Here is an 11,884-nt window from a genome sequence, read left to right as displayed (position 1 = left end):
AAAACAAGAGATGGAAGCAGAGGAGAAGAAGAGGTTTGCGGCTCTCTCAGATCGAGATAAGGTGAGCTTGATACTCTGCAGTTTTGTGAAGTCTGTTTGGTAGGAATCAATACTATTACTATATATGAAACCCCAAAATACTGGACCAGTTTGTCAAAGATACAATTTAAGCCACTAGAGGTCAGCAATGCAAAGGTGCTGAAATGGATTCTTTACCAGGGTATGATATTGACCTATGATGTATGCATTTCCCACATCCAGTTAATCAGCATGTTTTGCTTATGTCTGTCATCTTTAACTGCACAAAATCTGAACCCGTTTGCATTCAAATTCTCATAACATTTCTTTATATTTCTGTAGAGAGCTTTGGCAGCAGAGCGCAGACTGGCAGAACAGGCTGCTGCAACAGGAGTTGACATCTCAAATGCCAAGTATGAGAGTTATATCCTCTACATTTTAAGTCTGTTGTTGGGTTTTCAATAGTATCAAAACAGATAAATCAATTTTAAAACTAGTTATCTAAACTTAAAAACAAAACTGGACAAAATGTGACCTGTATCCTGAAAAGTTTTAGAATGATCTTGAGCTTTATCAGAGCTAGTTTAAGACCACATGGTAAAAGTACTATTATAGTATGGATGACACAAACTACACTGACAATCAAGGACTGGACTGACATTATAGTTGGAATTCAAAAACTGGAAGTCACATTCTGACTTAATTTGGAAATGGATACATTTAGAAGACTTTGGACCAAAGGAGATTTATTTTGAACGATTTTTGCTTTAATTTTATTTTGATGATTCAAAAACATGGCTTTTATAAATTGTAACAAATGCATGTATGTATTACAGGAGATGCTGGACGTGTGGAGAGTCGCTTCTGAGCAAAATCCCATTTCAGTATCTGGATTTTACATTCTGTAGCCCTCGCTGTGTCCAACAACACCGAAAAGCCAATGCCAAATGACCCTAGTTAACTGTGTAGATCAACTACAAGGTGAACTAAACTGACACACTACTATGAACATTTATTCAAAACATCAAATGAATGAAACCAAATCCATCTGGTTGCAATGTAACATTTGTCAAATCATCAAATGCAATAAAGCTAAATATTTTCTAATCACTCTTTTGATCTTGGCAATATTTCAGAACTAAATGTTTGACTCTTTATTTAAGATGATAAAAAGCTACATTAACTGCCCGGCCAAAAACCCCACATCAAAATCACTGATATTTAATTGGACGCCTTCAGCGCTTTGATCACAGCTCACATCGGCTGTGGCAGAGTTTGAAGAAGCTTCTGAAAGATTCAAAGACTCGGCACTCTCACTGGGGTTCAGATCTGTAGTACATTCGTTTCTGCTTCTCCTTAGATGTTTTCTCTGCTCGATGCCAATGATTTGACCCTTCTCAAACACATTGACATCTTCTCCATGAGTACGGGATTCGTCTTTCCACATAGTTGTTACAGAAAGGAAAAGCCACTCTCTGCATCTGTTGGGTTTAAATACTGTGTTGCAACTGAAAGATCACCTCACCTCCAAGACCTACTGTATTTGCTAAATTGAATCCAAGTTACAACTTTCTTTTTGGCCAGACAGTGTATATCAAACAGTAAAAGCGATGGTATGACACAAGGGAGCGTGGAGGGAAATTTGTATGAATTCAAGTACATATACAGTAGTTACACCATATAATAGTTACAAAATATAAGCTTGGCATATTTTTTTCTGTCAGGATTTACTGGCAGTGGCATTGAGCAGAGGCCGGTCCATAAACAGAGCTCGGAGATGCGTGGGTGCTCGCTCCAGCTCCAGGACTGTGATGTTATTGATCTGCGTCGGGCTGATCAGGGGTCCCGGGACATACAGGGTCTGCTGGGGTCCTCGGGCAGGCCAGTATCTACCCAGGTTTACGCCATTGATCCATACCTGTCCCTGAAAAATATATTAAGTCATTTATTTTTTATCTCAACAATAAAACATGCTGTCAAATTTTCAGCGAACGTACTTTTGTCCATTCGTGGAGTTTGAGAAATGTGTCCCAGTTCAGGCCGTTGGGCGGAAAGGTGCCCATATAGAATGTTGGTCCAACTAACTCGTCTTTCTTTATGTGAGATTTAGGTTTTAAACTATTTGAATGAGGCCATCCCCTAGCGATGGCTCCATCGATGTCCAGAGGATAGATGTTCCAGTCAGTCAGTACATCTTGACCCAAAATCAGGTTATTCAGAATGCCCTGAAATAATCCACATCACACATTATCAATATAGTTTGAAGTAGTGAACATAGTGTTTTTTTCTTGCCTTGTAGTCGTTGATCTTGCTGCCAAAGTTCACCCTGCCCATGTTTTCAACCAAAATGTCCACTGTGTCCCCCTGCTTTCCAGTCACATTTATTACAAGTGCGATGTCTCTCTCCAAAAGACCTTGATAAACCTGGGGGGGAAGAATAGTTGTTTCGCTAATCAATCAAACAATCAATCAATCGGTACAAAGCAAATGAGGTCAGAACCCTCACATCTAACCTGGAAATGTTTTTAGTCCGAAAACAAAGGCTCATTGTAACACTTACCCCATTGACAGACACGTACGCGCGGTCATGAACCCCATTGAGAGGAGAGATAAGTGGTGTGGGCTCCGAGAGGTCCCGGGGCAGTGTGGTCCGGTACAACATGTAGCCATAGTACTACACACAATAGGGAGCAGACACAAAAGTCCAGAGGTTCTCCATGTTTCAAGAGGTTTACATTGGGGACAATAATGGTACTCTGACACATACCTGTTTGAGCTCTTCAAAAGTCAGAGGATACAGAGATTTTACAGGCCCCCTGGGTGAGATGGTGCTCAAGAGGGAGCTAATGTTATCAAGCTGAAAACAAATGTGAATGTGTGCGTTTACATTACATTCATCACAATAATCCCAATCTAATGGACATGTAGATGCACTTAAGTACCTTTTTAAGTGTTACAAATCCATACGCAAACTTGGGAGTAGCAGGAGGCATAGGTCCAGAGGGAACATCTCTAAACTGGAAACAATCATTATAATATATTTGTAGTTGAATGAACTGTTTTTAATTATTTTTCACAAAAAGAAAACCAAATAAAGTCGATCATTTTGCAAGAATTGACCATTTTGATGACTTCTCTGATGGCCATGAGTTTCTCTGTGGGGTCACCAGCCTCAGAGAGCGGGGCGTCATAATCATAACTGGTCACGACTGAGCGATACCGAGTGTCGTGATCAGCACCTTTCAGGAGATCAGAGGGGAAACTATCACAGACATGCATGTTAACTCTAGTCAAAGTGATATTGGTACTGTAGCTGTCATCACCATTCCAGTATCCAAAGTTGGTGCCACCTTCAAACATGTACCTGCACAAATGTGATTGAATTCTATTAACAGAGTTTTTAAGATCTAGATAAAAAAAGCATGTAGTAAATGAGTAAACTTACATGTTGACATTGGCGCCCATGACGAGCATCTCTGTCAGCCCTCGGATGAGCTTATCGATCCGGACCATGGCATGTGGGTCACCCCAGTAGTCCAGCCAACCCGTGTAAAACTCTGAGTTCACCTACAAGACTTAATCATTAAAATATGTAGCAAGTACAGTGTCCATTTAGAATAACATGCACTCATAATGGCACTTACTAATGGACCTCTGGGTTCAAACCGTCTCTGCCTTTTGAAAGCTTCTGTTATGTTTGTGTCTAAAGAAGAAACAATTACACTTCATATCACAGTTTAATTCACCTGACTACAGCACTTACCTGTGCCAAAGTCCACTGTGGCGTACAACCCTTCCAAACTCCCACATGACATTTCTTTGTCCGTGTTGCCATCCACCGTGAACAAGACGGCGTTTTCACCCAGAAAGAAACGGAACAGAGTACGGAGTGTACGCATGTAGTTATGGTCACAGGCAAAGTAACTCCCGTATTCATTCTCCACCTGTTCTCAAAGTGAAACACCAAAATATATATGTGCTATCTGTACAACGATGTCATTACGACAGGCTGACACGGTACCTGCACAGTAATGATGTTTCCTCCATTGATGTAGAGCCAGGGTTTGAGTTTAGGGAGAAGAACAGCGAGCCAGTTGCTAACAGCTTGTAGATAATCTAAAGTGAGTGACACAAGAACATTTTCTGTATATCATTTTTCTATATGATTTAGTATAAAAATCCTAACGATTAAAAATGCACCTGTGTCAGCTGATCGAAGGATGATGTTCGGTTTCTTAAGTAACCATGCTGGAAGTCCTCCCTGGAGTGGGGAAAAAGCAGTTTAGATTCCAAACATCACGGCTTGTGTTACAGTAAAGTCGTGTGTAAAAAACAAATGTCTTAAGGAAATGCAATGCTTGACAGTTCAGCCAAGACCTCACACGTTCAATCAGGATGTACGAGGGGCTGGCTGAACGGGAATATACAATGGCAGAAGTGAGACTTTTTACATGGCTGAAACGGGAAGTAAAACTATTGTATTTATCTTTTTACCATTTCCCATTCTGCACAGATGTACGGCCCTGGGCGCAGAATGACCAGGAGTCCTGTCTTATTGGCCAAATCGAGAAAATGCACCAAGTCTCGGTCTCCTGTGAAGCTGTAAACGCCCTGTGTCGACTCGTGGAAGTTCCATGGCACATATCTGTCAGACAAGACTGTTATTATCATACAATATACGACATTAAGATAAGTGAACACTGTACGAGAGCTTACACTTGGATGGCATTAAGTCCAGTCATGTACATCTTCAAAAGCCGGTCCCTCCAGTAGGCCCTGGGGATCCTGGAGTAGTGGATGCTGCCTGAGATGTACTGGAAAGTCTTCCCATCTTTTAGAAAACAGTTGTTATTGTAGTCGATTGAGAAAGTCCTTTTTGAGTCCTGAAACTGCACAAAGAAAACATTACAAAAGCCGAAGACTGTTCCATTCAGTGTTTACTATAATCTAAAATACACTATAACCACGGGCTTGAGAGTAACTGTCTCCAGCTCATTCCCTCACAGCTTCAACAAGTTTACATTTCTTACCATGTTTCCACTGACACTTAAAAAGGCCAAGTTGATCGCCACAAACAGACAGGCAGCGGCAGCAGCAGCAGCAGCCATGTCCCGTGCCTTCGTGTGACCTCCAGACTATGACACTTCCATGATTTAGTCACTTTCACTTTGGTCCAACATGTTTGTGACTGTCTGGAAACAACATCGTCCAGCGGCAACTAAACAAACTGCTGTCATGTGATTTTAGCGTGTGCCCTGGGTCCTAAAGTCCACCGCCAGCGAGCATGAAGAACGTTTTTATAACAATATTCTCGTTTCCATAGAGACGTGTTACGCTTTATCTGGCTCATAGTATTGAACTGTGACAGAAGATTTGTTAATTTTATTGATCCAAAACAGCTTAGTAACAGGAACAGGTCCATTGGCTTCAAAGTTCAACATAGCCCCGCCTCCTCTAATCACAGCCAATGACAGGGATGTGGGTGGGGATAGGGGGTAAGTGAAAGCAGGAATTTTCTGAGCTCAGTTGCAGGACAATACAGGATCACTCAAACATGCAGGAATCAATCCATCAACTTTGACCATACTAATGATAACAAGGTTTAAAGCTCATTTAAGTTTATTTTGGGGGACACATTATCCCCTTTAAGGCAATTGCATCGATTTAGATTTAGAATTTCGAGACTTTTGTCGTTTCATTTCACGTTTATTATATTTTGGTTCAGATCTGAAACCAAGTGCACATAACTGGGCACTAGATGGAGCTCTAACCGTAGAAAAGGAACTTCTAACGTTGTATTTTGAAAGCATGTATTATAACATATACAGGGGTTTAGAGATGCTTTGTTTCTGATGCTACCTTTAATCAAATTGTCCACTCTGCTTTCTTTACTCATTACACTCCATTCTAAGGGATTTGATTTAGTGCTTATACATTTTCTAATGGCTCCTGATTCCTGCTCCAGATATGACCAAATGCCCTGGCCCTGTGGCTCATTAGCCCTCTGTAGGACCCATAATTGTCTTGGGGAATGACAGGAAGCAACGGCATCTTGTAATCTGGTTATAAACACGATAGTGCTGGTGGAGAGCATTGACTCTATCCAAGCGTTGACCCCTACGACCTCTGGAGGAAAATGGATGTTCAAACCACAAAAAACAAATGAGTTACTAATGCACTGCGAATGGCACTGTATACTAAAGTGCATATAGAAAGTGATGTAGGATGAGCATGGGTGTTGTTCCATTCCAGAAAGGAATATCAAACGTCTCAGAGTATTAGTTTGATATTTCAGAACTCTGTGAAATCTATTGTTTTGTTTTAGCAGTCTACATCGGTCTTATATGTTGCAATATATATGGCATTTAAGTCGAAATTGTAATTTGAATGGTCGCAATTAAACTATTGCAATGAATTATTTAAGTAAAATGATTTCCTCTGTAAACAGCAAAATGCCCTGTTTTATTCTGTCTAAAACGTTATAACGCTGTAGTTTAGACCTCTATAAACATGTTCTGCAATACTATACACGGGATTCTTGTTTTCTCTCCAACGTTAATGTTAATACTCTTGGACATGTTCAAAATATTCAGTCTGAATAGAATTGTACAATTAAAGCATAAATTAAAATCTGACCATGATTGCAATGCAGAAATATTGCAATTAGATATTGAGTGCTAAATTGTTCAGCCCATTGTATTTTTGAAACATGACATTAAAGGCTGGTCAGGGCATTTGTAGAGTAATATTTGAATGTCATTTGCTTATTTCATTCATATTTCTAGATGTAACCTAAATCAGTGTAATGTCTGAAGCTATAATGATGCTCTTTGGGTAATTGGAGAGGTCTTCACGGAATGACATGAGAGGGTGCTGCTGACCCCAGGGCAAGGCGGCACCTCAATGAAGTCATCCTCCCTGAGTCTGTAATTAGATTGGACCACCACCGCCCCCAGTACAAGACCTCTTTGTTGTTTGGGCTGGTGGCAGGTGTGCTGACAGAGACAAATCCTTTACACAATGGGAAATGAGACTATTATTCAACTCCACAGTCAAATGCATCGCTCTTTTATTTTGGAAGTCAAAATACATGAGAATGACAACATCTACAGCAGGGGTGGGCAAACTACCTTTCAATCCGGCCCGCCAAGCTTGTCCAAGTAATATTTAAAACTAATAAAAGTGAAATAAATTAAATAATAGATTCATTAGCCTATATTTGACAGAAAAGTGATATTTTATTTGATATTACGTTTTTGGGATTTTTTTTTTTTTTTTCACACCAATGATCGCGGGCCGGCCCTCTGCTACTTGCCTGGATTCGAATATGGCCCTCGGAGGAAAATAATTGCCCACCCCTGATCTACAGTGTAAGTGAAAGATTTGCAATATCAAGTGCTCAGTTTGATCCCCATTTAGTGTTGCTTTGTGTCTTTTTGCAATTTGGTCCTGGTCCTCAGACTACCTAACTAAAATAAATAAATACATTTGACATTCTATATTCAGATCATTTTGGGTGATTTTCCTGTTGATATATAAAAAATATACCTTAGCCAGATCTAGAACTTTTCTGTCCATGTTTCATTTGGATGGGAAATCATTTTATAAACAAATAAGTGCAGACCAACAACACCCAATGAGTCACTTTTCATTTTGACCAGCCTCAACTTTGGGAATGCATTTAATATTCTAATCTATCAAGGAAACCGTTTTATGGATTTGTTATGTATGTCCAAAGTATTGTTTTAACTGTTGTAAAGTATATCTAAACTAACAATTGTTTGTTATAGTCCAGATGACAATAACGCTTATCAAAAATGATTTAATGATGATTTTATGATTTAAATTAATTATGTAGCTCCAATCCAAGCAAAAAACACTAAACACTAACGGCCTGTGACTTATCTTGATGAACCACATGGCAGACTCAGCTACATCTCATCTCATTCCTGACGTCAAGACAGAGGGAAGAATGTACCCTTTCTGTTTTCATAGGCTGTCGACTAGACCATGATTCACTAGCACCGAAAACCATTCTCACAAACAATAAACAAGCTTTTCCCACTTGAATGACAAACATCCAGGGTATTTTAGGACTAATTTCATTCACATTCTTGGCATCATCTTCCCTGGTCACTTATAGACGGTCACAAAGCAGATAGATAGATTTGACTGTGGGAGACTCTGGACGTAAACCTCTATAAACAAACAGGAAGTTGTGTGGGAGCATGGGAAGTGTGGGCCAGGCCTCATACTTGAGCTTAAAGGAGGAACACTCACAGTGAGTCTGGGTGAGAAGATGTATCTGAGGATTAATGTTTGTGGTAGGAGACATTCTGACTCGCTGACTCAGGGAGTAGAGACCTCCCTGAGCAGCTGATGACCGATCAGACATTGTGGCTTCACCTCTTTCTTCTCTCTTGCCCCAGGGAGTGTAACAGCTGGAAAATAATTTACAGATTTGGTTGATAAAAGAAGTTTAAGTCAATTACCATATTTCACAGACAGGATAGTGCTATTGTATGTTTTTACCTGTTTTTCACACCTGTATAGTTGAAATAGAACAAACTGTGGTCTGAAAGAAAACCAAATTAAAAACAAAAAATATCAGAAGACCAAATGTACCTCATTGGACTAGCAAAAGTTGTAATAAAACGATTCACAGTTAGGATTCGTATTTTTTGTTATTTGTATTATTTCACAGTGCCATAGCCCCTTTCTCTGGCACCAACAAATGTATCTTGCATCATCTATAATGAATTGGTTAAAGATGAAAATTCAAGTATATATCATGATGAATGTTTTTTTTTTTTTTTTTTTTTTTTTTATAAACCTTTATTTAAGCAGGTAAAACCCAGTGTGATCAAACCCTTTGTTTTAAGGGTGAGCTAAGCCAAAGTAAAAAAAAACTGCAGTACATTTAAACAAGAGACATTTAGGAAACTACAATTTCCTAGTTGAACATTTACCAACCCAACAGAATTTTTGTTACTCTGAAAGTTGTAACGTATTTAATTATAGACAATTTATAGCAGACCTAACACGATTATTGTAAATGTAGAGGTGTCAATTGCTTTATCCCAGTACAAAGACGCTAATAACCCAATCAATACGTAAAGATTTCTCTTGTGTGTGACCCTGCACGGCCCCTAATAACATTTAGACCCCACGCCTAATGTAACTGAAGCTGTCGTTATGGCCTTCGGGATATTGGTCTGCCATGATTTTGTAGAGGTGTCCGTAATGCCTTCTATCTTAGTGTTTGTGCATCTGCCGTTATTAAATCAATGGAGCAATGGGATGTGTCATTGGCCATATAGAGATTTATGTGACACTGTCTGCAACAATCACTCATTACAAATTGAATCATGAAGGTTCAGCCATAACGTCCAGTTATCCCTGAAATCTTTCTAATAAATCTTTTATAAATCAATCTGAAGGCTTTTTTGCTTATTCTGATCTTGATGTCCCTGGTCCACTCAAACGCACCCCCATTTTATGTTTTTAACATAATGAAATATTGAGTTTTGTTGGTCTGCTAAAATCCCTATTCAATACCACAGCTGTCAATTATTCTAGAGACAGACGTAATATCCATAATTCCAGAATGTGCTAGCAAAAGGTCCTTGAGATGACCTGGTCCAATTTGGCCTGAGGTGATGTTAGCCAATCACAAAATCCCCTTTGTTCCCATCATCTTCAGTAGGTTGTATCTAATTCCCAATGTCACGCTGGATTTGTACACAAATTGTCGTTGTCACGATATTAACATTTCAACCTCGATCTTGAGTATATATAAGGCTATACTCCATTCTCAAAACCAATTTTGATACATTTTCTAAATTCTACTATCTAAAATCATAGTACGTATTACATTTATGATTTTATACCACACACACACACGCACGCACACACACACACACACGCACGCACGCACACACACGTACCCCACAGCCATACAATCACACAATCACCCGGCTTTGAAGTTTCTAGACTGTTGTCCCTCTGTTGTCTGTGTTGTTGTCTGCCTGCTGCTCAAAATTTTAGCCCATTTATGTGATTTTTTTTAATCATCAATACTTCAAATGAGTTTCAATACCAGTTTTAATATCAATTACTATTTGATTTTTGATCTGACAACCCTATTACATTGATCAGTTATTTACATTATGTCAGAGCCATATGCCCTATTTCAATGAAACATTGGAAATATATTTTATGCATCAATGGTATTTGTATCTACACTACAGGCTGGCTGCAGGTGGCCCTGACCACACACTGGAAGAGCCGGAGATAGGTAAACCTGCAGAATTTACTTGATATAAATACAATTCATTTGCTGTGCACCTAAAAGAAGAAATCGACAACAACATCCAGACTTCTTTACAATCCATGGTTTTAAATGAGCCGCACACAAACACAACAATGCATGCAAACTAAAGTAGTATTGACCTCCTCACAGTCAACACATTACATAACAGGCATGACACACTGTTTGTGCGACTCAATGATTAAGTATAGATTAACTTGTGTGTGTTGGTAAAACCGGGCATGACTGGGTGATGATGAGTTTCATGGACCAGGCAGTAGATTATAGGCCTATGTGTCCAGATTAGTTAAATGTAGCAGTCATACCTACGTAAAGCAAATATTGACCTACAGTACATAATTGTTATCCTAGTGTTAAGTGGTGTTTCAATTGAATTATTTGTTATTATATGATGTTTCACCGTAACAAGCAGCGGATTGTCATTTACACCTTTTTACTTTTTATAAATGGCTTCGTGACATTTTAGAACCGCACACTTTTAGTCTTGATTATTTCAAATAATCACAACAAGTACAGGAACGTGACCAGGATAAGGGCTGGGTGGGTGAAAACAGGGATTTTCTGAGCACTTGAACCTCAGTTGAAGGACAATACAGGGTTACTCAAACATGAAGCAATCAATCATAATGCAACTCTGAGTAAGGCAATGATGAGGAAACAGCTGTATCACCGCTCAAAGCTCATTTATGTTGATACGTCCCCTTTAATTTCAATGTTATTAGAAGAATTTGGAACAATAGGCTACATTAATTTCCATAAATATGTAAAGAGAAGGCATAAGAAGATAAGATAAGATAATCCTTTATTGTCCACACATGAGGAAATTCCATTGTTGCAACGCAGGTAGATACAGAGGAAAAGGGCAGAAAACTTATAGGAAGTTTAAAAAACACTCAACAGAACTTTTAATAGAAGAACTCTTATAAACAAAAACTCTTTTAAACAAAAACTCCTATAGACAAAACCTCTCATTTCCTAATAAGGAATAGAGGGGAAAAATAAATAAAAATAAAAATAATAAACAGCTAGCGTAAGACAAGATAATACTAATAATAATGGTAAAATAAACACTCTATTTTCCTCAGTTTATTATGCACATGAATATGACAGTATTGCACATGGTGAAGTCAGTATTGCACATGTTCAGGGCTAGCAGTGTTTGTTATAAATTATAAATAAATATATAATTACACAATCTTGTAGTCAAAATGCGTTCAGTGTCTTAGGAGGGCATGGTTTTAGCTTTATTTTCCTCTAAAGAGCAGTTCGGTGATGATGATCTCTGCTGATGGAAACTAATATCACATCCGTGTCAAACGTGTCCTTATAATTACACCACTGAAGTACAAATGAGATGCTGAGCTAAGGGAAAACACAGCCAGGCTCTTTAATGGCCCGATCATCTGAGTCTTTGTGGTCGGGACAAAGAGGGCGTATGCCACGGGGGGCGGGGCCTTGATCTCCAGGCCCCGCCCCCCGTGCATAATGAGCTCCATTCAACGGGACAGACAGAAGCCCCCAGCGCCGCGGAGCATC

At 39.1% G+C, this 11,884-nt stretch overlaps 2 protein-coding genes across 3 annotated transcripts in view; one reads left to right on the top strand and one right to left on the bottom strand.

Annotated features, from left to right (window-relative positions):
- Positions 1-1,202, top strand: part of ankzf1 (ankyrin repeat and zinc finger peptidyl tRNA hydrolase 1) — a 7,316-nt gene extending 6,114 nt beyond the window's left edge. Inside the window, exons 14-16 of the mRNA XM_072444381.1 lie at positions 1-61; positions 361-431; positions 855-1,202. The exon at positions 1-61 is cut by the window's left edge and continues 107 nt beyond it. Coding sequence (XP_072300482.1) covers positions 1-61; positions 361-431; positions 855-969 — 247 coding nt within the window. The 3' untranslated portion in view covers positions 970-1,202. The remainder of the gene's footprint in view (positions 62-360; positions 432-854) is intronic.
- Positions 1,203-1,644: 442 nt separating this feature from the next.
- Positions 1,645-5,222, bottom strand: glb1l (galactosidase, beta 1-like). Of its 2 annotated transcripts, none has more exons than XM_072444383.1 (16): positions 5,049-5,222; positions 4,735-4,901; positions 4,513-4,663; positions 4,219-4,279; positions 4,040-4,134; positions 3,782-3,962; positions 3,663-3,721; positions 3,464-3,585; positions 3,342-3,382; positions 3,139-3,257; positions 2,961-3,035; positions 2,786-2,875; positions 2,579-2,692; positions 2,311-2,442; positions 2,016-2,243; positions 1,645-1,942 (listed from the first exon to the last, which is right to left on the bottom strand). In XM_072444383.1, the coding sequence occupies exons 1-16, from the start codon at positions 5,124-5,126 to the stop codon at positions 1,739-1,741; spliced, it is 1,917 nt and encodes a 638-aa protein (XP_072300484.1). In that variant the 5' UTR covers positions 5,127-5,222; the 3' UTR covers positions 1,645-1,738. The 2 variants fall into 2 exon arrangements, with proteins under 2 accessions (XP_072300484.1, XP_072300483.1); XM_072444382.1 differs by having other exon boundaries at positions 4,735-4,907; positions 5,049-5,193.
- Between the last annotated feature and the right edge of the window lie 6,662 nt (positions 5,223-11,884).

Source organism: Eucyclogobius newberryi, unplaced genomic scaffold (genome assembly GCF_026437365.1).
Source record: "Eucyclogobius newberryi isolate DKJ021-1_F unplaced genomic scaffold, fEucNew1.0.hap1 SCAF_14, whole genome shotgun sequence".
Lineage (NCBI taxonomy): Eukaryota > Metazoa > Chordata > Actinopteri > Gobiiformes > Gobiidae > Eucyclogobius > Eucyclogobius newberryi.
The sequence above is the reverse complement of the archived record's forward strand: the minus strand, read 5'-3'. Positions and strand labels throughout refer to the sequence as shown.

What these genes read in the sequence shown, in the direction of transcription:
- glb1l (XM_072444382.1), bottom strand. Translation starts at nt 5,126, where the DNA reads ATGGCTGCTGCTGCTGCTGCCGCTGCCTGTCTGTTTGTGGCGATCAAC. An exon ending in TTGAACCCAGAGGTCCATTA is followed by an intron (nt 3,586 to 3,662) that starts GTAAGTGCCATT and finishes TAAGTCTTGTAG; the next exon opens with GTGAACTCAGAGTTTTACAC. An exon ending in AACTCCACGAATGGACAAAA is followed by an intron (nt 1,943 to 2,015) that starts GTACGTTCGCTG and finishes TATATTTTTCAG; the next exon opens with GGACAGGTATGGATCAATGG.